This window comes from Haemaphysalis longicornis, unplaced genomic scaffold, assembly GCF_048455015.1.
Source record: "Haemaphysalis longicornis isolate Haplotype H1 unplaced genomic scaffold, Haemaphysalis longicornis Haplotype H1 scaffold_5, whole genome shotgun sequence".
In the NCBI taxonomy this organism is placed as follows: domain Eukaryota; kingdom Metazoa; phylum Arthropoda; class Arachnida; order Ixodida; family Ixodidae; genus Haemaphysalis; species Haemaphysalis longicornis.
Genome location: NW_027526385.1, coordinates 152,645,701 through 152,673,072, shown reverse-complemented (window position 1 = coordinate 152,673,072; position 27,372 = coordinate 152,645,701). Strand labels below are relative to the sequence as shown.

At 47.5% G+C, this 27,372-nt stretch overlaps 1 protein-coding gene and 1 long non-coding RNA gene across 2 annotated transcripts; both read right to left on the bottom strand.

Annotated features, from left to right (window-relative positions):
• Positions 1-2,434: 2,434 nt before the first annotated feature.
• LOC144138756 (uncharacterized) lies at positions 2,435-5,445 on the bottom strand. The gene is made up of 2 exons (XR_013315961.1): positions 4,688-5,445; positions 2,435-3,792 (listed from the first exon to the last, which is right to left on the bottom strand). It is a non-coding gene; the product is annotated as an uncharacterized LOC144138756 (long non-coding RNA).
• Positions 5,446-24,613: 19,168 nt separating this feature from the next.
• On the bottom strand, positions 24,614-27,067 carry LOC144139946 (microtubule-associated serine/threonine-protein kinase 1-like). The gene has a single exon (XM_077672170.1). The coding sequence runs from the start codon at positions 27,065-27,067 to the stop codon at positions 24,614-24,616; it is 2,454 nt and encodes an 817-aa protein (XP_077528296.1).
• Positions 27,068-27,372: the final 305 nt, after the last annotated feature.

Sequence of the window (27,372 nt, the reverse complement as noted above, 5' to 3'; positions counted from 1 at the left end):
AAAAGTACACGGTGTGCGTGTAACGCAAACACGCCTATATTCGCACAGGGACTTATATTCGCACTCTCCAACTTCTCTTATTTCATTTCATATGAAAACATTCGCTTAGCAAAACAGGACAGAACACAAACCCTTCACCAAACACAGGGCTAGAAATTGCGGGAGAATTGATTCTGTTTACAAACGCAGCAGCCAGGTACAAAGGTCTACCGACAAATCTCCGCAACGCACAAAGCGAGTCCCTCAAATCGTTAGGGCTAACCGCTTACGCGTACCGAACCGCTCACGCGTTCGAGAGCAACTCTGCTACGTTAAATACATATGACAAGAAAACAAGGTTCACTAGTACTCACTTACCTCCGCTACTTGGGAGTACTTCTTCGTCCGGTAGATAAATCCATGGTAGTCAAATCACCGAAATAACGAAAGCAAGGAAAGTTGAAGGCGTGCACACCCGTGCCGTCACCGGCCTGTAGCACGCGTATCGTACGGAGTGCAGTTAAAAACACACGATCGGACTCGCCGCGCCGCGACTTCCCGGGCCGTATTCTGCTATCCGACGCCCTTCCGACGCGCGTCGGAAGTTCGTGACGTCAAAATGACGTGCAAATAGCCAACCGCCCCGCCCTCGAAGATCGCGGGAAGTACGTCATCGCCTTCGGGACAATCTCATAACTTTGAAATGCTGCTAAAGCGAAATTAATAAAAATGTTTAGATATAACAAAGCCTTTCCTGTTTGTGTGTTTTCACGGGCACTGCCGTTGCTGCTAATGCTAGTTTAACAGGCTTACACGCATTTATGTTTTTACTTTGTTCCGTTATGAGGCGCCAGGGAGCGCTGCGCGCGGCACAGCTGTTTTTAAAGGAGGCATATTTGAACGCTCAGTACAGGTTGCTGCGCAAAAATTTCGTCCCACAAGGGCGTTCTCTTGGGACGAAAAGCGACGTAAACGGTACGCTGTTGCCCGGCAGTTATATATAAGACGGCTGTGACGTGAGTGCGATATTTTGATCGATTTTCTAACGCCATGTCATTGTTCGGCCACTCTCGCTTGTGCAGTGAATTAAACCCGTTTTTCAAAACGCATGTGTGCGCGTTTTGCGCACGATCAGATTACGTACTTATATTGTCACGAAGCCAAGGATGACGCAGTTGTCTTGAAGGAAAAACAAGTTTATTATGGCGAACTTGTGCTCCCCTAACAACTGAAAAGAATACAGAGGCGGCGAAGCAGCGGTCAACAGAGTGACTTGTGCAGACGAGTGTCGTCGAATCGAATGCCGCGGCGTCTGCTCTGCACGCTTTTATCTTTCGGCGCAAGTGTTTCTCGAACCGTCCATTGAAATACAGAACATTGTAGATCAGAGAAGATTATTCTGGGCTAGTGCCGTTAGGGCGAAACAGTCTGCTTATCTGAATGAGATAGCCCGTGCGGCATAAAAATAAAGAATGGAAGACGCGCTTCGCGGACACAGATAACAGAGCCAGGCGTGGCCGGGCGATAAAAACAAACAATAAATAAACAAACCCATACATGGTTCGCGGTAATATCACGGCAAGCTCGTTTTAATTTTTTTTAATGAAAGCAGGGGTGCAAGTGCAACGTCAATGAAAGAGAGTACTGACCTCCAGACTTTAGCGACCCGAGGATACGTTTCCTGCCTAGCTTTGTTTCATGAGCTATATTAATATGCTATTCTGCGTGACGAACTGCTCTAACAGCCTAAGCCTGTATCACGTGAAATCGACCACGCCCACAAATTTGGTGCTTAAGCATGCAACTTGAAGTAGTTTGCTCAGTTTTTTTCTTAAAACATCCCGAGAATCAAACCGCCTTCCCGCAGGTATTGTTTCCATCCACAATAATCACTTGTTTCTACAAGCATAGGTACAACTCAGTGACTGTGCAATGAGGTGCAATTTTTGTAATTGAGCACCTGCAATGTATTCTTACGTTAGCATATTTTGTAATTCTATTTTCCTATTTAATGCCTCTACCCTTCAGGGTTAAATAGGTAAAGTATACCGCAATACGCTTCGTTAACTAAGATAGAGACCAAATTTTCAACCCCTTATTGTTTTTTGGCCGTTAAGCTCATAATGAACACATTTTCAGGCACACTGGAGCTGGAGAGCTGCTGGTTGTGGAAGGCCCTGAACAAACAACCAGTACTGTGGGCCTCAACAAGAATAGATGCCAACTATGAGCACTTTAACAAGCTGGAGTAGAGAAAGCAGTTTTTGCATTGCATCACAAACATCAATGTGCCCTTCTTTATTTTTGCAATGAAGTTACGTTGGTTTCTGTGCACTTTAAATAAGGCTGTGTACTACAGAAATGCTATAGTTGATTTTGTCACGATTATTTTTCCCAGTGTTGGTTACTCTTGGACGGTGCTGCTGCATGCAGGGGAAAAGGAAACAGTTCAACATAACTTGTAACACCCTGATTTATTGAGGAAAAATTCAATACGCCTTTGTAGATGCTGCTGTTGGCTTATCATAATTATTTTTTACAAGCAGGTGTCCTTCATGAAAGAAAAAATCGCAATATCACTTTAAAAATCTAAGCAAACAGTCATCAAAGCACTGAGTGCTAGAATACATGCAATGGTGGGGTAAATGAAACTTTTGTGACCATTTTTCCACTTATCATGAGAATGTCAGAGTAAACCATGACAGTGAACTCTTTGTTAAGAGACAGCCTCCAATATTTTAAGCATGTTTACTTTTTGTATCAACAGTGGAGATGCATACTGGCATATCGTGTTCTCTTAAGTAAAATGATCTGTCAGAGATTTCCAAACAAAGTCACCGTGCAATGGTTGTGCTATGTCATAATATAACTGTTGACTGGATTGAACTAATTGTGTCCAGAAGATTCCGCAGTATACTGATTATTTTTTTTTGTTTGCGGTACATGCATCATCATTCTTTGCTTCACAGCAGAATGACGGTTACAGTGTAATAAACAGAATTTTCTCAAGAGAATCTTGACCGGTCTCTATACCCACAACAAGGCCTCACGACCCATCAAAACAGTAGTCACGGCCTATCCCAGATCAAGCAACACCGTGTCAAGACATAGTATATAGTGGTCGAAAGCAAAGCAACTTTCTCTGTTGTCCTCACACAACCATGTCAAACACAAAACGACAAGAAGCTTCTCTACAGGAAACAATGTCGCGTCAGGGCAAAGTATATGCTACATGAAACAACAACAAAACAATTTTCTCCCGACAAAACAAACACCGCACACCACACACAATCAGAAACGAAAGTTAAAAATGACATGTTTAGTGCCACAAAGCTGTCTGAAGATGCGTTGGTTGCCCTGTCCTTCAGGAGCTTCTTGCTCCTGTCGGGGGCAGGCACCTCATCAGCCGCATCGTCTGTATCACTGCCCTCGTCCCTTGGTGCTGCTGCAGCTATTGTCGTCAGTCGTTCCAACAGGCAGCCACACAACACACACTGACAATGTTGGCTGCCAGAAGAGGCCTATGAAGAAAAGCTGGTGCTACTGCAGGCAAGGAAAACAGCTCTTGAGAACTGCAATGCTGCACTTCACGACAGAGCACATCGAAGCATGTGCGGCATTGTACTTTTCTTCAGGTGTCTGGGGCCTGGACGACGAGCAGGGGGTGTCATGAGCCACGACTCGAGCAGGTGGCCACCGTCAACCCCAGAACTCGCCAGGCTTTACACGTCACGGGCAAAAGTGAACAGCCAGTCACACAAAGGCACTGTAGTCGGCAGTCACGGTCAGGGCCTTCATACTGGCGTCGCACACCTGAAAGAAATACATAACACAAATATGTACTAAAGCATTAAACAAGTACACAGTTTGAAAAAAGGAAAAGGTAATAAACAAGAGCAAGAATATAAAGAATTGGGTTACTTGGAACTGATTCACTCCGCAACTGCATGCAACGACAAACGACATCGCCGTGTTGTATGTGCCTTTTTTTTAATCGTCGCTGTTTCGCGTAGCAGGGGAATTAGAGCATGCAGGCGACCTGAGAGGAAAATTGGTTACTTACAACTATAGATAAGGGCCCTCCCACCCATCTATGCGGTACAACTGCGAAATACAACCCCTCCCCTCCCCACCCCGCATTTCGAAATCGATAAACCCTTAAAACGAGCCGACAAGCTGAACTTGTCACCTATTCACTATGTGTCAAGCAGGGGGAAACATCTCAGCCGAAGTGAAGGCGCCGAAGCAGTTGACACACGATGGGGGCGGGGCGAGGGCGATATACGTTACGCATATATTACACGGTTCTTTATGAAGTCAGTTACACGACCAACACAATACACCTGTTTATCTTTCTTTATAAGCTTTTTTTCTTTCAAGACGCCACCATATTCGATACCTCTGAACGTGTTCATTTTAGCTACATTTATTGACATACCTTTTCGATATCATTTCACTTAAGCGAACATAGGCCGGAGAGTTAAAAGATTATTTACATATGCATGCATCTGCTAAGTTTTTTTTTTTTGACACACTATTTGATCATGCACAATTGCGAAATTTATGGGAGATCACTGCCACCACACCACACCGCTCAAAACAAACGCATTTCAGTGACTGCTTTTCAGACATCGCGCTCCTTTTCCCTTCGATGCAAAACAATTTTTTGCTTCCGTAACAAACGTAGCCAGAAACAAGTAGTACTTACACCGTGCTTACGTCGCCGGGGTATCCAAAACCCTCGTGTGTCGGAGCTCCGTCAGTGCCGACACCACAGTGTGAACGCTGCGACTGGCGTCGGGGTGCGACAGTGTTTCATGGTGGCAGAAAACGCTTTGCAAACTGTCAGTTGCGAAGAGGGACACAGCACGCACAGCACCTTCGTTTCTGTTGACACTTCGCTGCACCTCGATGGCCGATAAGGGCTTCCAATTTCAGCGCCTTGGCAACGGCGTGAATGCTGCGGCTGACCGACGGCTGCGTCATGCCAAGAGTATCACCGCTACCGACAATCTGTTGAAAGCTGCCGGTAGCGAAGAGCCTCAGAGCGCACATCACGTTCGCTTCCGTAGATAGCCCCGTCGCACCTCGAGGCCTAACGTGCTCGTTAAGTGCGTCGCACAGCATCCGCGCCGGGCCCTTGTTGACACGGAAACGGCGCTGAAAGTCGCCGTCACTCAGTCGACGCTCAGGCACGGGATCCTCCTCCAGCAGCTCCAACAAAAGTGCGAACACAGGCGGCATATACGCAGCCATCGTACAATCCGATGCGCTCTTAACCGCGCCGGATTTCACCCGCCGGTCGCGGGAGAACGAGCGGGAGCCTTTGGCTACGTGACGTCACCAAAAAATAGCCAAAATATAGCCGCGTGACGTAGGCCGGCTGACGTTTTCCGCTCCGAGCCAATCGTGAGAGCCCACTTTCTCCTCTCTCTAAACAACCGCGTCGGAAGGGCGCCGGAAATCGTTCCGGCGCGCGTCGGATGCCTGTCTCGTGTTCGTCCGAGGGAAAAACTTGTTCCTGAAAGGCACCCACCTTGATAAAACGGGTTGCGAAATAGATGCCCAAGTTATTGGCAAATACAGATATTAGTTGCCAATTATATACAAGAAAAGCTTGAGCGTGGGTATTTTTTAAAGAAAACAGTAATTGTACCGACAATCTAGATTACGGCATTCAAGACAATTTCATGGTCTGCGGTGGAAATACAGCTGCCGTGGGGTTGTGGGCGCCGTAATTTTACGGTTTGTTCTGATGCCGCAACCACTTGCAGCGTATATTCCGCGCTTTCGCGCGTTGACATCGCCCCGCGTTGACGGCGTCGGTAAAATGCACGGCGACGTGAGCTGACGCGGGAGGAGGAGGAGGAGGAGGAGAAAACTTTCTTGAACAGGTAGATCGAGCTTCGAAGTGGGCGGGTCCTAAGCCCAGGACTCCGTTGGTGCGGTCTGCCGTCTTCGCCGTTTCAGCGAGCTAAAGCTGCTTACTTAGGTCCGAGCTGGCAAGTTCACTCTCCCACTGCTCCTATGTAGCTATGCCCGGCTATGCCGATGTCTATGCTGCTCGCCAGATATCAGCGTCGACGCAGCGCCAGGAAGCATCCGAAAGGAGGCGACATTGTCCAGATTCCATGTCCATTTCCTGGTTTGGGGTCATTACGTTCGTAGAAAACAATGATTTTTTAACACGTGCGGTAATTTGGTGCCTTGAGGCAAATAACAAGCTATTTCTGTTCGAAAGTGCGCATTCATCCGTGGCTAGCTTGGCTTTCATCAAGGAGATCGGGGGTTTGGGAGAGCTTTTTGCGAGTCAAATACGGGAGCTCTGGTTACATCGCTTGTAGTGTTAGCATGATGGGCTTGTCTGCAAGTTCGGTGCGTAACGAAAAAGTTTATCAACGCCGGAAATCTAGCGGTGCATTCCATTTCATTCGCGGCTACCGTAGCTTGCATAGGGGGAACGATGAAGCGCGATAGCTTTTCTTGGCTTAAATAAGGAAGCTTTGGTTACATCAATTGCAGTATTGCCTCCAAGATCGGTGCGGTAGAAACAAGCGTTAGCACTGCCGAAATTTGTCAAATACGACAATACGAATCACCCCCGACAATATTCGCTTGCAGCCTCTGTTAGGTTACCAAATTCTTGAGTCCACGCATTGTTTTCCGGCGTGGTCGAGTGGATTGGAGCTTAGGTGCTGGTGTTGTGTCTTGAAAGTCTATGGTTCCAATCTTGGCAAAACCTCACGGACTTTTTTAGTTTTTTTTTTTTTGCAATGAGGGTGTCATCGACTTTTCTTTTCAAGGCAAAAAAAGGCAGAGTACCTTGCCGTTTAACGTAGAAGTGACGTTTGACGGTAACCTCAGTGTCAAGGCAGCCCCGAAATTTGCTTTGCTCACACTTTGAATTCCTGAAGCTGCATTCGGTACGTAACATCAAGGTTAAATCAAGTAGCAAGTAAAATTGTGCGAATTGCGTCTTTGTTCATCATCCTATCTTATTTTGTTCAGATTTGACGGCAATGACCCCCCCCTCCCCCCACTAAGAAAACCTTACAAGGCTCGTTGGCAACGTCGCTTGTAAACGAATACTGCACTAAGTCCTTGCCTCTTCCCGTGAGGTTCGGTATTGGGCTACTGTTTTGAAGGTCAAAAGTTCAAAGCAATAGTGGTGGATTACAATACTTGCACAAAACCCCTCGGTACAAAACTCTTACAAAAAACATACAAAACCCCTCGGTAACTTCAATATAGTACGCCTGCGGAGAGTTATATACGCCTGCGGAGGAAAATAAAGTATAGCAGATATAGCTAAAATAAATGTAACTGCGATAGACATGTTCGAAGTAAAAAACGGACATACCAGCTACATCTGAACAACGTCAGCAAAATATGTCTAAATACCGTCCCCAAATGAAGCAGCAGCAACATCGAGAGTACGTCTTTAGCAAAGTTGAAAGAACGTCCGACATTAAGGTACCAGCAACGTTATCTCAACATCCAAAAATTTTCATTAAAATATTGCACGTTGTACGGATGTCTAATAGAGATACTGCTGGGACCTAGACTTTTGGATCTTTTTGGGACGTCGCAGAGATGTTAGTAGTTTGCTGGGCCGCATATATCTTAAAATAGACCAGAAATCCTCGCGTGCAAAACAACAGTACTATTGCAAAAGACGCCATAAACATGGTTTCAATGTTTCAAACTCAATGATTTCAGTTTCACAAATCTCACAAATCTCTATGAGGGGTTTTCAGCGTGTCCAATGTGTCTGCAAAAATGTCGTTGGCCTTATAATTCTTTCTATCGCTTTATTCGACTTTTTGGTTTATTCAAAAGCAGCCGGTACCGGGAGCGGCGTGCTTGCGAACTAGACATATTGCCGACATATTTCGAAGAAATTCTCTACACTCTTTCGATGACATACAAAGAAAGTTCTCCGCGTGTTTCGTCGTATCTTGATATCATTTTTTTTCGGCAGCGCTGACGATTTATTGTTTTTTTGACAAATCGTACAGAAACGTTTTCGCATTTTTCTACGGTTGTTCCTGAAGCTCTTTTTTGCTGAAATATTAATAAATATGAAACAAGTCTCCAAATAAGTCCCGCAGAGCTGCTTGTAGGGTCCTTTGTTCCAAATTTAAGCCATATTTACACCCCAATTTTTTAACCACCTATGTGTCCTTTATTGTCGCCAGTGGTGTCTCAAAACATGCACATTGTATTATAATGATGTCGTACCCTTCCAATTTCAAACGGTGATACAAAAGAGAATGCTCAATTCTATATTAGTTTGAAGAAACAAAGAGAGGTAATTCTTCTGTAGCATCTAGAGCCCGAGTCTCTTGTTCCCGCTTTATACGCTGATGCAGGGCGGTACGTTTAATAAACACACGTGCCATATTATTTCCGCCTTGACTAGGCTCACGAGTGCTGTCTCAGAAAAAGAAAATTTGTGTTTGTCAGGTGTCGGCAACGGATCGCAACATCCTGTGCTTAACCGGCGCCGTCTGGATACTATTAGGTTGCATGGATTGCATATATATATGCGTGACGGGGATGGTTTATAGGTTATGTTGCCGTACTTTCTTACCTTAATTATGGCAGTACATGAGCACCGCTCGATATTTGTGCTTGTAGCTTAGCCATCTCCGCACGCGGAGCGGACGTCCGAAAAACCGTACAAAGGCAGGGTAAGGCTTATCAGTTAGGGTTATTTGATTCAGATTTGGCACATAGCTATTGTTAACCCTTTGAAGTCACAGATGAAGGACGATATCTGGCATGGGCAGTGAAGGATGCCTTTGCAAAAGTAGAAACTCACTACCCGCCCACAAATACCTAATAAAAAGCACTGCCATTAGCACGTTTTAACAAAGCCTTCGCTGGCAGTATGGGTTGAGGGGAAGTTTTCATCGGAGTCACAAGCATTGAACATGTCAGCGCGCTTTTAATGGTGTGAGAGTGGAGAGGAGGAGCGCTAGAATGCGCCCTGCGCGCTTAGGAGTATCCACAAGAAAAAAATCATACACATGGGAAAGTGCATCTGAGAAGGCAATGCACCTCCGTTCTACCTTTTTTTTTGTGGAGTGACAAATCAGAGAGAGAAATAGAGAGAGTGGAGGAGGAGAAGTGGGGGGGGAGGCGTCATTCATGCGTGCACCTCCTTTATAACCGTTGTGTGACGTTGTGCTAGGAGAAATTGATTTTACGATGTTTAACCCACCCATGCTGCAGAGGCGTTTTCACGCGCCGTAGTGTAGGGCTCCGGATTAATTCTGAACACCTGGGCATCTTTAAAGTCCACCGAAATCTGGAACGCCGGGAGTTTTCGCTTTTTGTCTCCATCAGAAAAGCGGCCGGTGCGCCCACGATTTGAACCCGCGTCCTTGGGCTTAGCAGCACAACGCCTTTGCCATTCAGCCACCTCGGTGGGTTGCTAGGAGAAAAGATCGCCCACACCCCGTCGTCAAATGCGCTCCATCGGCGACCACACGGGGTCAAGCAGGGGTCGCGCGTCACATCAGTAGTCGCCGGTACCAGTCTCTCACTCCCCAATGCCTCCACACACAGAAGGAAACCAAACACGGGTAGCCTTGTGGAGTTTCACTTCCAATTAGTCACGCAATCGGACACTCTTTGGAAAATAATTAAAAGGAATTTACGTCAGCTAAACGTAAACACGCCATGCTTTCGTTTTCCCTTAGGACGCAGTTATGAATTCTAAATATGAGACACTACCATGCCCGGGTAGGCCACTATGCTAATGACAGTAATGGCCATAGCACCTGTTCATTTATTGCTTATCATATTTACCAATTCATGGAGAGGTAGTACACAGTAAGGCACTACCACGTGTTGTAAAGATATTGGCTCCTAGCGGAGGCGTGTAGCAACGGGAAAAGGCGGGAACTCGAGTTTTATTGGAATTCTCCAAAAATTGGCTGCACCAAATAGTGGCGCTCAAACGACTGCTTGCCCATGGGAAGTGTTATCTCAGAAGGCATGAAGGGAATCCATCAGTCACATTTTCATGATAAATATGGGCTCGCACGGGAAGGCGAGTGGTTGCAGAAACTCTCAACATGTGGGGAGAGCTATGCGAACGCGGAAAATTGAACTGAACTCCACGTCCAGACAGGTGTAAATTTAAAAATCGAGCTGGCGTCTGTATACGCGTGTTTGGACGAAATCCTAAAATCTGTTTCCGGACATTTCTGTGGGCAGGTTTTGCAAGCAAAAACAAATTGGATATACCAGCGGGCTATTTAGTTATTGAGTAGTTTGTCAAAACTTAATTTTCTTGAAATCATTATTGTCCCTATTAGGTGGGTGTTGCAGAAAAATCTTCTAAAACAGTGTTTTGATACCTTTATAACTTGCCTATATCAGCACAAACCAGTTATTACCTGAACTGTCCTGCGATAAAATATGAAAAAAAATTATGTCAGCGCTCTTCATTCTCTTCTTGAAAGTATGTTTTCAAAATATCGGCAATATTACTAAAACATTAATCGGCGCTAAAACAGGGACGAAGAAGAAACACGTAACACACAACACGGTGCCGAACCGCTTTCTTTTCAGCAGGCCAAGTCTTGTACGCTGCCACAGGAACTCACACACCTGATCAGCAATCTTCCTGTGGTCGTAGAAGGCGCGTGCGGCTCTGCGCTGTTCCACACCTTCGTGGGATAAAACCCACAAGCAGTCGTTGTACCTCCGCAGTTGTCTCCGCTTCTCCGCCTTCAAAATCTTGTAGATTCTTTTGACGTGACCCCATGAAGGCTCCAAACCCCCAAAGAAAACGTGAACTTCAGGTGCGACAATTCATTGCTTCTGGTAGTATGAAAGGATCCTACACTGACAGGAAGTAACTGCAATGAGGTTTACACACGTGATGACAGGGGATGGCTTGACTTGAAATGACAGGAAAGAGCCCAGTGTATAAGAAATGTGAAGTAACAAAAGCTTGATGTGGGCGAAATTATTAAGCTTGATGTGGGCGGCAATATTAAGCTCCTACACTATACTTAATCAGAATGTGCCCATGATATTGAAACGGTTGGAATCAGAATTTTGGCTAGCCGTTGATATCACCTGTTTAGGCCCTTTCAGCTTGTCAGGCGTGTCGTTTAAAAAATGTTTTTCCCACTTGCAGCCTATTAGAGGCGATCCACGCACCCTTGAAAGGGTAGCAAACTTTGCTGTACAAAGTCGTATGTACAGGTGCCGTCAGAAGTAATTGGAGCACGGCAGCTGTGGCCGAACCGCGTAGGAGCGCCCTGTAGCTACACCGCCGGTAAAGGAAAGGAGCAGAACACACATGCGCGTCTGCCGACGGTGATAGCCCATGTATACTTCTCAACCTCCTTGTTTCAATGCGGCTTTCAGCATTATTCGCACCATACTGGTCTCAAGGATGGCGCTGAGCGCAGAGGCGGTATCTGGCAGCGTCGCTCACACTTTCAGCGCACGCGAGCTGGTAGAGGAGCGTCGCAGTCGAAGGGATCTGCAGTGACAATTTTGCTTTCTTAATATTTTGTGGTGGATCTGCTATCAGCGCCATCGCCAAGACCAGTATGCTGCGAACAATGCTCGAAACGGCATTAAACGAAGTGGGCTGGGAAGTACAGAGGTGCTATCGACGTTCGCAGGCACGCATGCCTGTTTCGCTCCGTTAGCTACCCGCCGGTGCAGCTACACGGCGCTCCTATGCGGTTCGGCCACAGCTCCCGTGCTCCAATTATTTCTGACGGCACCTGTACAGAGTTGTATAGCGGCTGACTAACTCCCACCTCTTTTATGCAGAAATGCATTATAGTCGAGGGTTGTCGTGCGTCCCTTGGCCGGCATCTGCAGCGCGTCTGATGATGATTGTGGCATGATGCCCCTAGGGATTGGCCAACCAAACAATCCATCACGAGATAGCTTCGCATTCACCCATCATCGTCATCTTCCCGTAGGGGAACCGCTGAAGAAGAAGAAGGAAAAGAAGACAAAGCTGCGTTGGCTGACGTGTCTGCCAGCGGGGTTGCTTGCTAGGACGTAGTTTTGCCCTAGGGGTTTGGTGCTTCAGGTGATCGGCCAACCGTCAGGCGGTTTTCGTTTCTTTAGTCGTTCGTCGCTCCTCTTTATTGCCTTCCAGGTGCACTTAGCTGCGCAGGGATGTCTCGTGACTCGCCCGGCTGGGGGAGTTCCCCCTGGGCGGCCTCCATTCGACCTCAGGACTTGCCGGTGGAGACTCTAAAGCGCAGTGGAGTGACTTGCATCCCGGTAGCTCTGGTGCCAGTGAGCCGCGGAGCCATCCGGTTAAAGAACCCCCGGATCGTGCAGGCGGCGCTTCGGGCTGCTACCGAGAGGTTTGAACACATATCCGACGTTCGGCCGTTTGGAAAGGGCAGCGTCCTCTGTAAGTCATCAGATGAGACCTGTGTGGCAGACCTCCTCAAATGCACAACATTTGCTTCTCACCAGGTGAGTGCATTTGTTTCGCCCCACCTGGCATGCGTGAAGGGCATTATTCGCGGTGTCGATGTCCAAATGACTCCGCACGAGATTCTCGATGAGTTTGCGGTGGCAGGAGTGACATCAGTGTACCGTTGCAGCCGCGCTGTGGAGAGCAACAGGGTCCCAACAGAGTCCGTGATCGCTACATTTGTGGGCTCCTCATGCCCCACTGAGATTAAAGTTTGGCCTCTGGTTTACCGAGTCGAGCGCCTCTCTCCTCGGCCTCTTCAGTGTCTCAGTTGCTGGCGTTTTGGCCACACTGCAGAGGCGTGCAAATCGTCTACCCGCTGTTGTTCGTGCGGTGACAGCCATTCTGCCGACTCGTGCTCCTCTGATAACGTCAAATGCTGTTTGTGCGGCGCTGGTCATCCAGCAGATTACTCCAATTGTCCTTTGAGGGCGCAAGAAGCCCAAGTGCTTGACATCATAGAAAAGCGCCGCTGCTCACGTAAGGAAGCGTTCGGCATTATTAAAGAAAGGGCGCATGGCTACGCTGGGGTAGCCGCCAAGCAGACTACATCGCTGACCGAGCCCGCTGTGTTGAACGCCATCGTTACGGCAGTTGAAAAAGCGGTGTCCAAGGCTCAACAGCCTTCGCTAGCTGACCCAGCTTTTGCTTCGCTTATAGCAGCGGCTGTGGAGAAAGTTGTGTCCTCAGTTGTGACTCAGTTAACAGCTAGCATCACGGAATGTGTGTCCCGGACGGTAGTGGCTCACATGGCGCCATTCCTGCCGCTGGCTCCGGCCACGTTCAACTCTCCTCCAAATACCATTCCACAGGTGTCCTCTATTGCGAACAGTTTGTTACCCCCAGCAGAGTGTTCTTCCCCCAGTTCCAATAACGATGTACCGGTTGTCACACCTCCAAGAGATGAATCCGAGCAGCTTCCTTGTTCAGATGCAGGCTCCTCGTCTTATCCCAAAACTGGCTCAGAGTGCTTACCTCCGGCTTCCCCCACTTCAGACTCGGACATGGAATGTCAAAGTTGGCCTCTGGGTTCAATCTCTCATTCCAGTAAACGATCGGGCTCTCCAGGTACCGGGTCCCTAGGCACTCAACCGAAACCAAAGAGCAAGAAAAATAAACCGCGAACAGTGATCAAAGAAAGCATATTAGACGCTGCAGTTGCAGCGGCGGGTCTCTCCGAGTCATAGGGTCCCTTAAAGTCTTCCAATGGAACTGCAGATCTGTTACAGCCGGATTCGCGGACTTGCTTTGTCTAAGCTCCCAGTTCAATCCAGATCTAATTTTGCTTCAGGAAACCTGGCTCAATAGCAATCAAAGCTTTAGCTTATGTAATTACCACACGTTCAGACTAGACAGACTTTCACGAGGGGGTGGCCTCTTGATTTTAGTTTCAAGAAAATTCGCTCATAAGGCCAAAGTATCCTTCCAGCTTCGAAGATAAGATTGTGAAGTTTTGGTATTGGACATCAGACTTTCTGGTTGTCTTCCTTTCTCTTTGGCGAACGTTTACTTTCCACTTGGGGTTATTGATTCAGTACCCCTAGATCTCACTCTTGCTGCGACTGTACCTCCCGTTGTTGTTGCGGGAGACTTTAATTCCCACCATTATTCTTGGGGATACCGAACGGATTCCTGCGGTCTTCGCTTGCTAGATTGGATGACGGACAACAATTTGGCATGTATAAATTCGGGTTCTCCTACCTACATACAGGGACTAACTCGATCGGTTTTAAATTTAACTATTTGTTCTAGGGGTGTTAAAGTTTCTTCATGGCCTACTGTTGACAGCGGGACTAGCAGTGACCACATTCCAATATTGTTTGATATTCAGTGCCCTGTTCGCTCTCTCGTCCGGCGAAGTTGCACTTTTGTAGATTATAAGAAATTCCAGATCTCTCTTAAGGAGGCCATATCTTCTTTGTCCTCAGAAGACACAACTGAACTGGTGACGGATCTTTGTTCCGCCCAAACCACTTCGGCACAGTCCTCGTTATTTGAATTACGGTCTAAGGGAGCTGTGTGACCTAGCCCCTGGTGGAATGAAGAATGTACACGCTGCTTTAGACGCAGGAAGGCAGCCTGGAAGAAGCTTTGCATTAACCATTGCCCGCTGAACTGGAGCAATTATAAGTATCATTCCGCGATGTTCAAACGAGCAGTTTCTAATGCCAAACAGGCCTACGACTGTCACCGCTGCTCAATTCTTTCTGAACCCTTTCGATTTCTTCGGTCAAGGAAAGCGGTTTCCCAATCTGAAAATTCAGACTCTATAGTATTATCTTCCAGTGAAATCTCCGAGTCTCTAGAGCTGATTGCTAGGGGTCTGCAAATTCGTTTTTCGTCTTCTCTAGCTACCTCGTCTCCTCCATTTATAGTGGTAGAGGACTTCGCGGAAATTACGCATGCGGAGCTTTTTGTTGCTATGTCGAAAATGCCAGCTGCGGTCCCTGGTCCGGATCATATTACTACTGAAATGTTAGAACTACTATACGATCAGGCACCGGATGACTTGCTGAGTATGATTAATTATTCTCTCAGGAATGCATGGATTCCAGATGGGTGGCGGTTAGCTAAAATACTTCCTATACCGAAGAATGTTGGTCAGGGCCTCGTTGTTTATAATATCAGGCCTATCTCTCTGACTTCTAACGTAGTAAAACTAATTGAGCGGATTTTGCTTCACCGAATTATGGAATTTTTGTGTGAGTATAATATCCTCAGCCCAAGTCAAATTGGATTTCGCCCAGGTTGTTCTATTTGGAGTGCCCACATTGACCTTTAAAGTCGTATAAAACTTGCCCGTCGATATAAACAGGTTGCGGCTCTAGTGACCTTGGATATAGCAAAAGCATACGACAGCGTGGAGTACCCGGTGTTATTGGCTCGCTTAGAGAAATTAAATTTCCCTAGATACATTATAGCATGGCTGTGTGAATTCCTAAAGGACAGGCAGTTCTGGTGTGTGAGGGGCAACATTTGTTCTCCTCGGCGCTGGCAGAAAAGAGGTGTACCACGGGGAGCTGTCCCTTCGCCCGTTCTTTTTAATATCCTGTTAAGCTCGGTCCCTTTGGTTTCGGGTGTCAAGACTTATGTTTATGCCGACGATATCGCGTTTTTCGCGTCTGCTTCTGACATACACGAACTGTATGTATTAATGCAGTCGTATCTGAATACTTTAGATTCCTGGCTAGACAGCATCTCTCTCGCTATAAATGCCAGGAAATGCTCTGTGCTAGCTTTTCAGTCCACCTTTTCCTTTAATATCACTCTCTGTTACCGTCAGCACATTATACCCCAGGTTGATTCTTTAAAATACCTTGGGGTAGTATACACCAGCCAGCTTGACTGGAGTCCACATATAGAGCGTATAGCTACTAAAGGAGCACGTGCTGTAGGCATGTTGAGGCGCCTCAGCCATAGAAAGAGGGGAATGCGCCGTGAATCTCTTCTGATGATATACCGTATGTACGTGCGGCCTATTTTAGAGTCCGGGTGTGTTCTATTCTCGGGTGCTGCTACGTATAAGATCCATCGCCTAGTTCTTCTGGAACGCCAGGCTCTTCGCTGCTGCTTAGGGCTGCCTAAAAACGCATCTAATGCGTTACTTTATTTGGAAGCCCGAGTTCCCCCTCTGATACACCGATTTCGAATACTCACTGTGGATACTTTCCTGAGAGCCTATGGCGCGGGGGTGAACAGGGCACATTTTATCTTTGTAGGTGAGCCAGCTGTGTTTTTGGCGGCCCAGTGGCCCAGGTCCTATCGACCGCAAGTTACTCTAGCACAAAGCTTGGTGTCTCCATTAGGGGTTGCGCTCAATAACATACTTCCATCTCTTGATAGGGGTCATACGATAACGGTCAACTTCCGGAACATCTTTCCCCAAAATGCTAAAATGCTACCTGCCCGATTGCTCAATAGTATCCTACAAGATCATTTGGCCTCAATTCAGCAAGGTACTATCATATATACAGATGCTTCTCAACGAGATGAAAAATCCGGAATAGGTATAGTTTCCCCTTCCCTAAATTGGTACTTTTCGGTTCGTCTGGTGGATTATATCCCTATATTCTATGCGGAATTCTTGGCAATTGTCTTGGCCCTACGTAAGCTTGACATATCGGTGTCGTCTCCACTTAAAATTACAGATTCCCTATCCGTAGGCTTAGCCCTTTCTTCTCCTAAAGACTCACCTCTTCTACGGTCATTTCGAACCCTTCTGCCACCTCATATTACTGAAGTTGACCTTCTTTGAGTCCCTGGGCATGCGGGAATCACCTTTAATGAGACCGCAGATTCACTGGCAAGGGTAGCACTCTCCGGGCCTGTTGTCGATGTCATTGAGACAACGCCTTCATTAGCCGCCGTAAGATTCCGCAGATTCTTGAAGCTGCAAGGGCAGCACGAATCAGTCTTATTGTCATTGCAAGATTTCTCTGATCTAAAATTCTCCTGGAATCCGAATTGGTGCCCCTCACGCGACCTGGAGGCGATTGTAACGAGCCTTCGATGTCGTGTGCCCCAGTTGAATAGATACCTCCACAGGTCTCGTCTGGCGCAGTCTGCCATGTGCAGTTACTGTAATGAAGAAGAGTCTGTCGACCATTTCCTTTTGTCATGTCGACGTTTTTCAAGCCTCAGACGTCAGCTCCTTGAAGTGCCGCTTCATCGCCTGGGGTTGGCATTATCAGTGCCGGCTCTCTTATCATTTGGGGCTTCAGAAACGGGATATTGCCGCCGGGATGTTTGTTCTGCACTTCTGCGCTTCATAGAAAATTCCAAAAGATTTACAACCTAATTCGCATCTTATTCTGGCTCCTCAACTGAGCCCTCCAAAAGCATCCATTTCTGATTTTTATTTATTTATTTATTTATTTATTTATTATTATTCTCCTCCTCCTCTCCTTTCTTCTTCTTCTCCTTGTTCTTCTTATTTCTCTTTATTTAGTTATTTATTTATTTATTTGTTTCCTTTTTTTCCAATATTGACCAAATTCCAAACTCAATTACTCCAACACAAGTAAAAAAAAAAGCTTCCAAATTTTTCTAATTTTCTGTGAATCATCCACCTAGGCAGTAATCTCATTCGAATTAACGACTGATGTTTGGCCGATCCCCTGATTGGGTATGCGCCAATATCGTGGAACAACAACAACAACAACAACAACAACAACAAAGCTGCGAAGAGGAGGGCTGCGTGAGTTTTGGCTACCGTTATCCTCCTCAGCCGGCGCATCTTCCCGACCTGAACCCGGTCGAAGAGCGGCTCATCGCGCCTCGACTCCCCTTCATGAGCATCAGGCGGCTGACTCGAGGCAACGGGCACTTTGGAACCAAGGGACAGGCGGTGAACGTGCCCATCGACGTATCGAAGGTTGTGCGGTGCCTTCCTCGCATGGTACCCGAGGATGTTGCGTTCGACGTTCACATCAAGCGGAGGCTGATGAGTCCGGCAACGTACAAGCGCGGGTTGGTGAAGCGCGGCAACATCCTGGCTTGGCTCAAGCACCTGGAACACACCCCGCTGTATCGCGCCATCAACGTTCGGGTCGATTGGAGTCGGCTCGATCACTTCGATGACGGCGGCGAACGAAAGGAACCGCAGGAAGACGACGTCGATGATGCTGACGGTGAGTTCGAAACGATTCCCGGCGACTTTGACGTGAACGATCCTCTGCAGTTGGCGGTTGCGCTCAACGCGGTCTCGAAGACGCTTCTTTATAACGAAGCGGAAATGACGGGTGTGGGAAAAGAAAAAAATAAATGATTACGCTCACACTCTCGCCTCTCTCTTCGCCATTAATCGCATCACACTCATCGGTGCACCCAATGCATTTCTGCATCCTCACAATCCCCCTCGGGGAGGTGCGGGGGAATTTTTGAAGTGTTCGTGCACGCGACTGTACTCGTGTGAACTTTCCTGACAGTGCACCATATACCATCGACCAGTGCCTATGTTAACACTCAAACCGTGACTGCAGCTAACCGGAACAGAAACTCTAAACGATTACGACGTCATGTGAACATTGATTGTAATACGGTTCTTCCCCTTTCCTTTTCCCCCTAACCATCACCAGGGCCTCAGGCCTCTTCCTAAATAAAGGCCATTCGTCTTCTTTTTCTTCCCCTTCTACCGGCATGGCAGGCCGAAATCATTACAATTCGTTTTGCGTATTTTTGTTAGTAACATTTGTTAGCAAACACCATTAGGATAAACAAATCAGTGAAGCATTTCTTGCAGATTTTTTCAGAACGCCCATTCGTGCCAAGGTGCAAAATCAGCCCAATAATGTTCGTTAGGGCAACACAGCGAAACTGCTTTTAGATATTCGTAAGAGCTACACGTATCAACAAAAAGAACGTGGATATGTTAATCGACCAGATTTAGGGGAAATCCCCAAGGTGGAGTAAGTTTCTGTGAAGGAAAGTTTGACATCCACCTAAACGCAGCCATACGGCTACAAAGGAAAGCTATACAGCTTTCTCAAAAACTTCGCAGTTGAAGAAAAATCCGTCCTGGTCCAGTATCCGAACCCGGGACCATTGCTTAACCGGAGAAGTCGCTCTACCAACTGAGCTAACCAGGACGCTAGTCGTTTGTAGCGCGAAAGCGAATTGATCAACAACTCGAAGTGAAGGACAGGTGTTAATCGACCAGATTTAGGGGAAATCCCCAAGGTGGAGTAAGTTTCTGTAAAGGAAAGTTTGACATCCACCTAAATGCAGCCATACGGCTACAAAGGAAAGCTATACAGCTTTCTCAGAAACTTCGCAGTTGAAGAAAAATTCGTCCTGGTCCAAATATTGAAGCTCTCAAAAGAACACGCAATACAATTCCACGCAACAAAACCGTTCTGTTTGACGGGCCCCAGGGAAGTACAACGTGCTCGTTTAGCCTAACTCTATGTTAACAAAATCTTAGATGGATATGGGCGCATCCTCTAATTTGGCTAAGTATTTTGAATGTTCGTACCTTTCCGACGCAGCGGAAATGTCACTACGGTTACCACCTGACATGGTATCTGAGAAGTGTCACTTTACTGTTTACATCGCAGCGCAAAAGAGACACCGTCAATTGCTACTGTACAGACGACGCAGACGACTGTAGGGTTCACGCCCTCGTAGCAGACGACGGTTGCTTAAACGGGTCTGAACCAGACACGGCCAGCCAAGAGCAGACGATAGTGAATGGTGTCGCGGCGGGCAGCGCTCGCACTACGGGTAGGTGCCACGGAGCCACCTGTGATAATACATTTCAAAAAAAAAAAAAATTCGCAATAACAAAAAGTACTTTTCCAATTTTTTCCTATGCTTTGAAATAACATTCAGCTATCTTTCGAGTACTTTTTAAAGACCGTACACCGCTGCCCACGCGGCCGTTTTTGGAACCCTTTGGAGGCAGTTTTTGTAAAAATCCAATATTATTCGTTTATTACCAAAAGAATGCTGCGAGTCTTTGTAATTGGAAAAGTTTAAAATAAATGTAGATGTCCTAAAGAACCAGTACAAAAATTTTCGCTTTGGTCATTTCATTAAAAGTTGCCTAGAAAAATTGCCAAACTTTGACGATTTTTTCAGATTCCCGCTGTTGATTCGGGTGAAAAATCGCTTCGCTCGGCGGTTATTTTTTACTGCAGCGTAGACTCTGATTAAGTCTGTTTAACTGCTCAATCATGCTATTGTAAGCTGTAATGGTGCCTTGGCAAAAAAATTTTAAAAGTTATAACTTTTTACATTTTTCCAGGTTTTCGAGGACACTCCAACAACGAAAAAGATTGTTTTGCCAGAAATATTTTCCCGAGTATCACTTCTTGACTCAAAATTGCTAAAATAAATTTTTGATGCCTATTTGGAAGATTGAAAAATTGCGGGGTCTCCTTTGGCTTGGAATGCAAATTGTGCGGGAATCCCACAATGCCAGAACCACACGCATGACCGAGAGCCGAAACTTTAACACACTTCCCTTCTCATGCACGCGCATGCATGACACCATCCCGCCCAGCTCATTCAAAGTTGCTTTCAGCTGACCTTTTCTCGCACCCTTGATTTACTGCGCCCGGAAGCAGTTTTTCAGCGTTAGACGCTGTGGAGCTGCGCCTAGACTTAGGAGACCCCGAAAGCTTATCGAGCGCAACATTGGAGCTGTTGTCACAGCTCGTTGATGGCTTGTCAACGCTAATAAGCACTGGCGGACCATGCTGAGGACGCGTACCAGCCAGGGCGGACAACGGCTCAGTGCCGTTCGAGGCCATGTCGCTCGCCAGGGCATCAACTGCCCGCGTTAGCCGCTGCGTACCGACACCGCAGTACCTGCCGTCTTTCCGCAAACACAAATGTACGAGGGAGCTACTGCCACCAAAAACCCATTTGAGCGGGCTCGGGCATGATTCGGCAAAGATTCCGGAGCAGTGCGGTGGTCAACCACGTTCACCGCTACTGAGCCTCGTCTACGCCTAGGGGGACCAAAGAAGTCACCCGGTGTACGACGCAAGCCTCTATTTTGTCCAACATAATAGTTTGTCGAAGCAAGGGAGTACCGGCGGGCATGCCTGGGCGCGAGCGCAGGTTTGAGCGGACGGGAGCTGAATGGCGTGCAAGTCCGGGTCTCTAGACATGGCAACACCGTCCCGTTTTCGTGCTCTGCCGTCAGCCGCAGTGCCTGCTGCAGTTTTACCTCCGCAGGCGTCCGCGGCAGCGCCTGCCCCAAGCAAACCATTTGGCCAAAGCCGGTCATAATACGTCAGGGATTTTGAAGCACCCAAGTGGGCGTCGGCTGTCTGACGGACTGCTTGTACCCCTACCGCCGTGGATTTCAGTGGAGACACCTCAATATTGACCGGATCATTTGCTTTGCTCGGACAGTCACTGAAAAACCCACTAACCCTTTTCCGGCGCCCGCCGACGCGGCGAGCTTGCCTGCCTAACCCGTGGCCTGGCCAACCGACTCCGTCACTCTTGGCCGTGTAGCCGAGGTAGCCGAGGTGCCGCCAATACACTTCCATATGGGAGGAACAGCGGGCCTCGCGTTCGCGCGTTAACAGGAATCTTCTACCTGTGAGACAGATTTCGCTGGCCTGGTGAGGTGATTAGTAATATAAATCCTTCCCAACGCCGCAATTTTTATTGACCCTGTCGAGCTTTAGTTTGAACGGCTTAGTGGTGACCCTCAGCCCCACCAGCAAGCTGCCCACATTGCATGGCCGTCTTTTAAAGATTCCGGACACTGCCGCAGCGACCAGACGCGGCCTTTCCCCTGGCTCGGAATCAGCTACTTCAATCCAACGTTCCCTCAGAGGGAGTGGACTGGCTTTGCAATCAGATAGAAGTAATGGCGGCAGTCAGCGGACGAGTTTATTGTCTGGCCACAACTGCAGCACGGCCGCACAATTACGTTGTCGTTTCCCGGACGCGCTAGGAATTCCGCTTCAGCCAACCATAGAAGCCGCTCCAGCTCTCGCGTTTTCGCGTGTTGGGCTTCAAGATCGTAATCTGTTGCCATGGTGTGCCCCGGCAATAAGGATGTCCCTACAAAAAAAAAGTAAAGGTGCAGAGACGGACCACTCACCGTCGATGATACGGTCGCTCCGCTGCACCACACACGACAGTCCCGCTCGTCTCCCGTGGCGATCAGAAGGTCCTCAAGTGAAGTTTCTACGGCAGGAAAACTAATCCAGCCGTTGTTTCATAGGCGGCTCGCAGCCGCCGGGCTTCGTCTCTGTCCTTGCGTATTGTCGACTTTTTTCCTACTCCAGTCTCCGAGCCGTCGTCGGTCAAGCTAAGTTCACGAGTTCGTCAGTTGAAGGGACGAAGATATCAACTACGCTGTCGGGCTGCGCCAATGACGTTTCGTTCGTTGAAGAAGGTGGTTGGTGTCGCCGTGGAGTGGTGTGAGGACCCGATGACGAGACGAGGCAAGTAGATGATGAAGAAAGTGAATTTAAACACGATATTTACAAGGACTTACAGAAGACACAAACACAACTCACGACAATGAAAGCTGGATTACAATTACACGGCGCCGCAGTGCACAAGGGGACATCGCGGCACGATCCCTCGTAGGGGCCCGGAGGCCAAAAAGGTGCCGAACCGCCGCGCGGTTCGCGAGAAATTCGTGGGGCTGTGGCGCCCAGAACACGCCACGGGAGAAAGTCTTGGCTAGGCCACTCTGGGCCGCTGCTCCGGACAATCTCATTGAAGGCTGAGCGAGCGTTCGCAAGCGAAGCCGACTCCGCAGCGCAGCGCACAAGCAATTATGGTTTTGACCCCCGCTCCCCCTGTCCGCTCCAGAAGGTCGGGAGGAATAAACCTTCCCCAACGCGACGAAGGTCGCTGGCAAAGCCATCCCAAAGGGCTGCGCCTTGCAGAAGGCGCCGGAGACGGCCACAACACTCCCGCCGATGGAGGGGGACACAACAAAGCCACGAGAAGGGAAGGGGGTCATCATCCCGACGGGGACTATCGGCCCTGCCATCATTACAATACGCTACACTAATACAAGCACAGAGATAGGTAACAACAATGATATGACACACAATGGACGTGTGCGCAAACAATATAAAATATAATAATAATCAATCAATCAATGAACCTTTATTTTCGGTGCCCAGGAACAACCCTAGGGTCTTGGTACTGGTACACCATATACAAAACATACATAAAAACAAGCTAAAATCAAGACAACACAACACACAAAACCGTATGCATGAAAGAAACAATAAAGTAAAGATAGTTACAGTAATCTCAGAAAGCAAAACAGCAAAAAAAATAAGAAAAGAAAAGAAACAGGAGACCTAGCGTTGCAAGCCATGACACTCGGACAGCGAAATGTTCAAGGCACGTGAAAAACAGGAAATACTCACTGAACATGACAGAGATAAGTTATACGCATAAAACGAAGGTTTTATAACAAAATGTTCGGAAGTTTCAACCTTGAAAGAAGTTCAGAATTACAAGCACTGGCACTCAAACCTACAGAAATTCAAGCAACGCAAAACCAGGAAATGTGAAAAACAAACAAACAAGAACATGATTTGCCTAAACTAAATACGGCACATAAATTTGCAATGACATAAAGGCACTTAAGCTACAACAGTTTTCAAGTCGTTTGAGAACAAAGAAAAAGAGCTCTGGAATATATCAAGAAGATCAGAATATTCATTATATCCACATTGTATTCTGCAGATGGACGAGCGTTTGCTACGCTTTATTATTATTATTATTGTTATTAATAATAATAATAATAATAATAATAATAATAATAATAATAATAATAATAATAGTGATAATGATGATGACGATGACCTCAATCCACGTTCACAGGTCTTTCGGCAGGACACATATGCTTCGTTCGGCCGAAAAGCACGTGGTTATGCGGAGACGCGCTACTGAGCGTAATCGTGAGCGCGCTCGTGAGCGTCGCGCGCAACCCGAAGTTCGTCAGGCGGAAGTTGAGGCGAAGAAGCGACGAAGGCCTGCGTGTCATTTTGTCAAATCGCAAATGAAGTTTTATTCCTTCACGTATTGCGCATTTACCATCACGTTTCGCGGGTTTTACATTCCTGGTAAGAAAATAGACGAATATTATTTTTCAACTGTTACACAAAGCGTAGCAATTCGGTGAAAGATAAGCGGTATTAAAGCCTCACTTGCGCAATCTGCACAGTGATATATCCTCCTTGCTGATATAGACTACAACATGATAATAAATTTGTTTATTCCCACGCCCATTCGCTTGAGGCATAAGGAATGTAGACAATAAGTCAAGCCGTGTGCGGGGCAGTATATTTTATTATAAAATGAAAATAAAATTTATCAGGCCGGGTTTCCTGTCTAGGTACACGAAAAAATTTTGGGTATAAAGAGCGGAGCCTTCGCACATCTAAAATCGGTTTTGTCATGTACGTTTTCCGAATATAATTTAATCAGAGCACTTCAGTCCATAATTGTTTCGTTTAAACTACCACAAAATGTATCAGATGCACCATCGAAAGAGCTTCAATGCCAGTGACTTTACATGCCATAGCTCTGACGACGTAAGCGACAAACTGTCGCTACAATTCCGACACAGAGCATTGTCCGATTAAATTGAATATGGAATTCAGGCAGCGTAAAACCAGCGGGAGCCTAATTCGCTCTTAAGCTCATTCACATAGATCCAATTTATCGAACTGACGTTGGTTGTATGGCGGCCTTGGTCGATGGTTCAGGAGCATCGGTTACTACGGTCTCGTGCAGTCTGGTGTAAGACGGCCTCTTACGTCTGAGCGGCGACATCGGGGCTATCGTGATTGTTATTTCGTTGGCGCCTCCAGCCAGGGCTGTTTTCAGGGCTCTTTCACTCATTTCATTAACCGAGGCACCGGCAACCATGAGAAGCACGTCTCCGGGGAAGATCATCTTCTTGGGAGTCACGACCTGCGCACCGCTGACCTTTTGAATCACGTGGCAACGGACAAGTGCCTTCTTGCGTTGGTTCCACCCTTTCGCCTCTAAGACCTCGAAACCGTAGTTTCCTCTGCCTCCGCACGTCGTACGCAGGGCTCTCAGCTGAATAGTTTCCTTGCCGGCAGCTTTGATGATTTCGTCCATATCACGGCGTGTTTCCAGGAGACGAAAAACGCTTGACGATAAGACTGTCAGAACCAGCTGATCCCCCGCGTTTTGCATATTGCGTTTAAAGTCCTCGACGGACATCGGTGCGACGGCTTGGCCATTTACAGCAACGATTACGTCGCCTTCCAGTACATGTGACACTGACGCCGGAGTGCCGGGCTTGACTTTGTTAACCATAAAGAATCTTCGGTTATTTTCTCCAAAGACTTCGATAATGTTTGCGCCGAAGTTCCAGTACTTCCCCAAGCTCTTCTTTCGAAAGAGGATGATGTCCATCTTTTCTTTCGCTGTGATGGACTTGTCCGCAGACTCCCCCGTCAAACTATAAGCGCGAATGCCAGCTCTTACATCCATATCGGAAGGTTTTTTATAATCGAGTTCTTCCGACTCCGCACCACTAGTGTCAAAAAACGAATCCCTTAGCTGAGCGGGCCCCTTGGCCGTTTTGGCGTAATTAATCATTTTCTTGAAGCTCTGAGAAGAGTACGTATAGAGGGCCCTTTGCGTTGACGCGTCGATGTCGACCATGTTCTCCATTCTGAGAAGCGTCTTCTTCTGTAGAGCTTTGTCATCGGCGCATACGGTCAGGTGAGGTTTCCCAGTGGCAGGACTCACCGCTTTAGTCGTCCCTCCCATAATGGCAGTGATTGCAGGTATATCACAAAGTTGTTTCGTTGTGGCGAGCCTTTTCCAGTTGAAGTCTGCGAAGAATGCGTGACCTCGAATGTCGGCGTACGATTGAGAGCCAAGTCGCTCGACGGGGTTTTTTGTCAGCATTTTGAAGACCATATCTTTGGCCTCGGGCGTGGCCGAGTGCGGGTGTTCCTCGACCTTTGGCCACTTCAGTGGTGCATTGATAATCTTGTCTTTCAGCTCTTTTTGGTCGTCCCCCCTGAAGGGCACCTTACCCGTCATGAGCTTGTAGAAGGTCACTCCCGCCGACCACCAGTCCAGGGCCCGACCGTACGGCCGCCTTTTGAGAATCTCAGGAGCCATGTAGGGAACGGTGCCGGCGCATTCTCCGTCGCGGAATTCGAGCGAAGTCCTGGTGAAGTACCCCTTGAAGACCCGCTTGGAAAAATGGCCGACGCATATTTTGTTCGTGTCGAAGTCGATGACTTTAACCCTTCCGCCGGGAATAATCAGCATGTTTGACGCCTTGATGTCTCTGTGAAGAAACCCTCTGAGGTGCATATGTTCTAGGGCTAAAATTAACTGAGCCATGATTATACGGCAGTGTTCAGTCGGCAGGTAGACAGCTTTATCCACCACCCTCTGGAGGTCAACACCGCATATGTACTCCATAATCGTTATATAGGCGTCTTTCGTGCAGAAGCAGGAGTAATACTTCACTAGAAAGGGGCTCTTGATAACAGAAGCGACGACCTTGTCAATGACAGCTTGCTTGTGCCTTCGAAATGCCGTGCACCGCACAAGTTTTATAGTGCAGGTGAAATTTGTAGGCTTGTAACACCCCTTGTAAACAGAACCGAAACCGCCAGCTCCGAGAAGCTTGATAGATTTCAAGTCGGCGAGCTTTGGGATATAGCTCCAAAATGGAGAAATGTCCCCTGGTTTCAGTAGCTGCGTCTTGGATACGATGACGTCTCCAATACCTAACCAATCCGTCGGAGGCACCTCTGAGACTTTTTCGAGCGACGTCGCCAGCTCACCTACAATAACGATCACCCTACGAATGCATTCTCCGAGATCCTTGGCGATGTCCTGCGCCTTCTTGTAGCACAAGTTGTGCAGGTGTATCAAGTTCTCAACGGTGTCTCGGATGTCTTGGTAAGTGATGACCTGCTGGTTGAGTTTCGCGAGGAGGTCCTGCGCAGCCAGCAGTACCTCTTCTCGGCAGAAATGGCACAGTGGTTCCCTGGTCAGCTCTAGATCGCTTTCGCGACGAATGTAAAAGTCCAGGAGCGTTGCGGTTACCTTGGGAATGCGAGGGAACGTCGTAGCGACCACCTTAGCAGCAGTGCGCTTTTTCTCATCCATGGTATAAGGTGAGAACACCATGTCCTTGGGCGACACCGGAACCGACATTGCGACCAAAGACCGCCTTCAGTGGCCCAAATTCGCGGCTTAATGCGAGAACTGGGGACAAGCTGGTGGTGACAATAGGGATGATGAGGCTACTAAAATTGAGGATGATGATAATTAGTGTGATGACGGAGTGAAATGGCCCAGAAATCGTATGTGTGAGATTGACCATCATGCAGTGGCTTTAACCGATCTGTCAAATACTGCAGCCAATGCAGCAGAATCTGAGTGACACGAATAAACAGGTTTCTTCGTACGAC

What these genes read in the sequence shown, in the direction of transcription:
- LOC144139946 (XM_077672170.1), bottom strand. Translation starts at nt 27,067, where the DNA reads ATGGATGAGAAAAAGCGCACTGCTGCTAAGGTGGTCGCTACGACGTTC.